At 38.5% G+C, this 4,242-nt stretch overlaps 1 protein-coding gene across 1 annotated transcript in view; it reads right to left on the minus strand.

Moving 5' to 3' along the window:
• Nucleotides 1-479: 479 nt before the first annotated feature.
• Nucleotides 480-4,242, minus strand: part of LOC106537187 (calpain-9) — a gene marked incomplete at its 3' end in the record, with an annotated part of 22,564 nt that continues 18,801 nt past the window's right edge. Inside the window, 8 exon segments of the mRNA XM_014034567.1 lie at nucleotides 480-559; nucleotides 657-668; nucleotides 752-1,011; nucleotides 1,660-1,832; nucleotides 1,906-1,983; nucleotides 2,072-2,157; nucleotides 3,825-3,908; nucleotides 3,982-4,153. Of these exon segments, the coding sequence (XP_013890021.1) occupies nucleotides 480-559; nucleotides 657-668; nucleotides 752-1,011; nucleotides 1,660-1,832; nucleotides 1,906-1,983; nucleotides 2,072-2,157; nucleotides 3,825-3,908; nucleotides 3,982-4,153 (945 nt within the window).

A 4,242-nucleotide genomic window follows, 5' to 3' on the forward strand; every position in this document is an offset into this window, starting at 1 on the left:
CAATTATATTGTGTTTTTAGCATTTTTCAACTTTTAGCTACTCTTTTGCTTTTTTAGCTTAGCTTTTAACTAGCTTTTTGCTGGTTTTATTTTTAGCATTTTGCTGCTTTTAGTTTTTGGGTAGCCATTTGTTACATTTAGCTTTTAGCTAATTGTTTGCTGCCTTTGGCTTTCATTTCCTTTTAGCTAGTGTTTCCTTAGTTTTAAATAAGTCAGTTTCAACTTTTTAAGCAAATTGGAACAAAGTCTTTCAGCATTTCATGTTAACCCATGTTATCAATCTAATTTCTCTAATGTTGAACGTGGTTTAAATATCCTGGATCTGCACAGAAATCTTTTGACAGAACAAAAACTTTTTGTCAGATCCTTTAATCGTRCTGCTGAGAAACACTTTTTGATGCAGCTTGTTTTGAAATGTTAGAATAACTTCCCTCTGTTCTGTCAGGTCAGCGCCAGCTTCAGACATTAAGGTTTTTCACCTATGAGCTTTGTACGACCCAGAACGACCCACGGGTCGATTCTGCATGAAGAAGTTGCGGCTCAGACAGGCGCCTTGCATCTGTGAAGAGAAGCAGAGTGTGAACAGATAAAACAACCACTGCATGTATGAAACTGTTACAGGAGATCAGGAGCATTTGTAAATGTCAGACACAAACCTCAGGAGGAACCTGCAGAAGAGATGAAGCACAACAGATGAGTGTATTTGGCCTCATGAATCAGGAGGTGAGGGTGAGAAGAAGCTTGTTCTGACCTTGTAGACGTGGAAACCAATGTACAAGAAGTTGGTTTTGTCTTTCTGCCTGCGGTTCTTCTGCAGCAGYTCCACCAGAACCGTGCAGTGCTTGGCTCTTTGCTTCTGTTTCTCTGCTTTCTTCTTCTCTTCGGTAATCACCTCATCCCCCTCGTCAAGTTCATCCTCCTCATCCACCTGGTCTTCTTCGTCCTCCTCCTCCTCATCTTGGTCCTGCTCTCGGAGCACCAGCTGGAACTGAGGATTCTTCCAGAAGGACTCTGAGGTTAAAAAAAATTAATGGGGTGCCATTTGTAAAATTAGACAGTCAAAAATTACCACCAACATTTTTGTTTTATTTAGCCTTTTATAAGAAAAAAAGAACAGATTAATTTTTCAAAGTCAGTTTGTCACCATATGATTCATACATTTATAAATGTCATAGTTTATAAACTAAATATTTAACTTACAAATTAAATATTTAGTTAACAAGCTAAATATTTAGCAAGCAACTTAAATATTTAGCTTGCCACCTTAATATTTAACTTAAGTATTTGGCTAGATACCTAAATATTTAGGTTGTAACTTAAATATTTAGTTAGCAAGATAAATATTTAGGTAGCTAGCTAAATATTTAAATTAAATATTTAGGTGGCTAGCTAAATATTTAAGTTGCAACCTAAATATTTAAGTAGCTAGCTAAATAACTATGACAGTTATAAATGTATGAATCATATGGTGAAAAACAGACTTTGAAAAACAAATCTGTTCTTTTTTCTTATAAAAGGCTAATGAAAACAAAAATGTTGGTGGTAAGTTTTGACTGTGTAATTTTACAAACAGCACCCCATAAAAAAACAGCACAGGTTTGAGCTGGTTTAGAGGGATACAGGAGCAGATTTGAGGTCCTGGCCGGGTCCTGGACGTACTGTTGTATTTGCGGGAGCCCCCAGCGGTGCTTCCTGGTACCCAGGACCCTTTGTGCTCGCTGATGGTCCAGGTGGACTGAGTGGAGGGCRTGTCCACGTCATCCAAAGAGTCAGGACTAACACTGCAGAGCTCCACCACGTTAAAAGTTTTGCTGAAGTCGTCGACGCTGATCCTGATGAAAACAGTCATTTAGAGCTCTAAATGTGATGTTTTTTTATTCTAAAGGATTAAAATCTCCTCTGTACCAGAACTCTCCATCCTCTTGTATTTTCAGCTCAATTCTTTCTTTCTCTGACTGCTCCATGACCTCCCACTCCTTACACCTGAGGTGATGGAAAGAACAAAACCTCAGAGTCAGTGCAGATTGTGTAATCTGTGCAGTTTAATAATCTGTGTGCCTCTTTCACTCACTTGTCGCTCCAGGAGCCACAGAATTCAATGAAACCCCAGGGGTTCCTCAGCCTCAGCAACAAAACCTCATCCTGTCCTGCCTTCACCTAAAAACATGAGAATAAAATAAAAAAAATATCAAACTGGACAAGTGGCAAACATGAGATTTATTTCATTTTAATCAATCTTCCATTAGATACAAACTTGATTATGTAATGAGTTATTTTATTTTGTAGCTGTGGAAACTTTGTGTGTTTTCACCAGATGGATCGTTTCTTTCTCACAGTCTATAAACATAGATGAGAGTTTTTAAACTGGTCGTGTTTCATTTCTGTGATTACAAATAACAGGTTTGAATAATGATCACATTGTTGTCTGTTTCCCTGAAGTCTCGGTGTCCAGTGTGGATCCAAATGTGGAGCCTGAATGATGTCAGTGTGACGGAAACGTGCTCGTCTGTGAAGTCACGTTAACGATGTTCTGATCGACGTCAATAAAAAGGACAAAAGGAGGAGATCCGTCCAGTGAGACTGTCCAACATGTGAAACGTCCAACTGATAAAATGTTTAATAAATCTGTAAAGCAGCTGTTAATGTTTGGCTTAATATGAACGTTTCTGGTGAGTGAGCCATAAGGTTTATTGTTRCTCCATCTCACATTCTCCTTTCTTGTTTTAAAATAAAGCATTAAAGCAACATGCGGGTGGAGCAATTAAAGCTGTTGTTTTATTTAAGTTAGGTGAATTATATAAACATATAAATTAAAATTTGATGTTTGAATAATTTCAACCTGGTTTATGCAGACAAACCTGAGGAGGTGATTTTGTTTAAAAAAATATGACTCCTTGGCTGGACGATGAGAAAATGAAGCAAATCTTTGATAAGAAACATGAGATGTAAAAGGTTCTGATAAAAAAAATAGGATGAAAGCGATAAAACTGACTCAAAAACAAAATTGGAGGAAAGATGTTTTAGTATCAGATGTTGGGATGAGAAGGATGAACAATTCTTGCATCTGTGAGTCATAAATCCTGCAAAAAAAATCACTAAATGAAATATTTTAATCCCTGGCAGACCTCAAAAAGTGACAGAGTTGTGTTTGTTGGTTGGTTGTAAGTTCAGACAAACAAAAATACTGTTTGGTCTCAAACAGAGAAAAATATATATATATTTTTACGTATAAAAAAGAAAATTAGGAACAGAACAGTAATTTCAGACAGAGATAATATCATGAATTCGTATAAAACATAAAGACGACTGCAATCAACATATTTTTGCCGCAATCCGGAAAATAAAAAGTAAAAAACAGCAGTCATAAATTGACGCAAAACGTAATAATTGTTGAAGCTGTTTGTGTTGTGTCCTGTTTGTCCACAGACGAGTCTTAATCACTTATTTGAAGTGTGGTTTTGTGGAAGAGTTGTGAACAAATAATATTATACCTGTTGTAGATGCACTTCCAGTGCAGTTTGTAGCGCAGGAATATGACATTTCTGCAGAAATGACTCAGTAAGGCAAAAACAAATAGCCACATAAAAGTTTAATAACCAGTGGCTGCCTGAGAACTTGTATAAATTTTGAGATTCAGCTCATCAGTTTGATCCCTTTCTTAAAACTAACGCTGTTCACAGCAGGTAAGATGGTATTTGTTCATAATATCTACACACAGAACCGCACTGCATAACTTATTAAAGCTCATAATAAGTCTCTAAAATATGATGTTACAATAATAAAAATCAATCCAGACCTGTGTGTTTTCYCTGGTTTAAACTTGCCTTGTCGGTGTCAGTGATGGCGTATGCGTGACCCTTCACCAGCCCGTCTGCCGTCACCTGGCCAACCTCCCGGTAGCTTTGAGCCTGCAGCAAACACAAGCGCCAACGTCTTCAGGCGTGAACCTCTGAACTCACACTTGTTTCAAGGTGAACATACCTGGATGAAGCAGCTGAGCAGGCTGCCTCGCGACAGGGAAGCACCCAGAGACCTCCAGAGAACGGCAGGAGTGTGGGATTTGACTGGGAGGGAGTACGCAATGCCTCCTGTAAAATCCTCCATCCCCTCCGAGATGTTGCCCCCCTTCAGGCTCCCGTAGGATCCCATTAACCTGCACAAGAGGGGGGACATTTAGCTGTCTCAGGCTGACAGAGAGAGAGAGAGAGAGAGAGAGAGAGAGAGAGAGAGAGAGAGAGAGAG

This window comes from Austrofundulus limnaeus, unplaced genomic scaffold (genome assembly GCF_001266775.1).
Source record: "Austrofundulus limnaeus strain Quisiro unplaced genomic scaffold, Austrofundulus_limnaeus-1.0 Scaffold2172, whole genome shotgun sequence".
Taxonomy (NCBI): domain Eukaryota; kingdom Metazoa; phylum Chordata; class Actinopteri; order Cyprinodontiformes; family Rivulidae; genus Austrofundulus; species Austrofundulus limnaeus.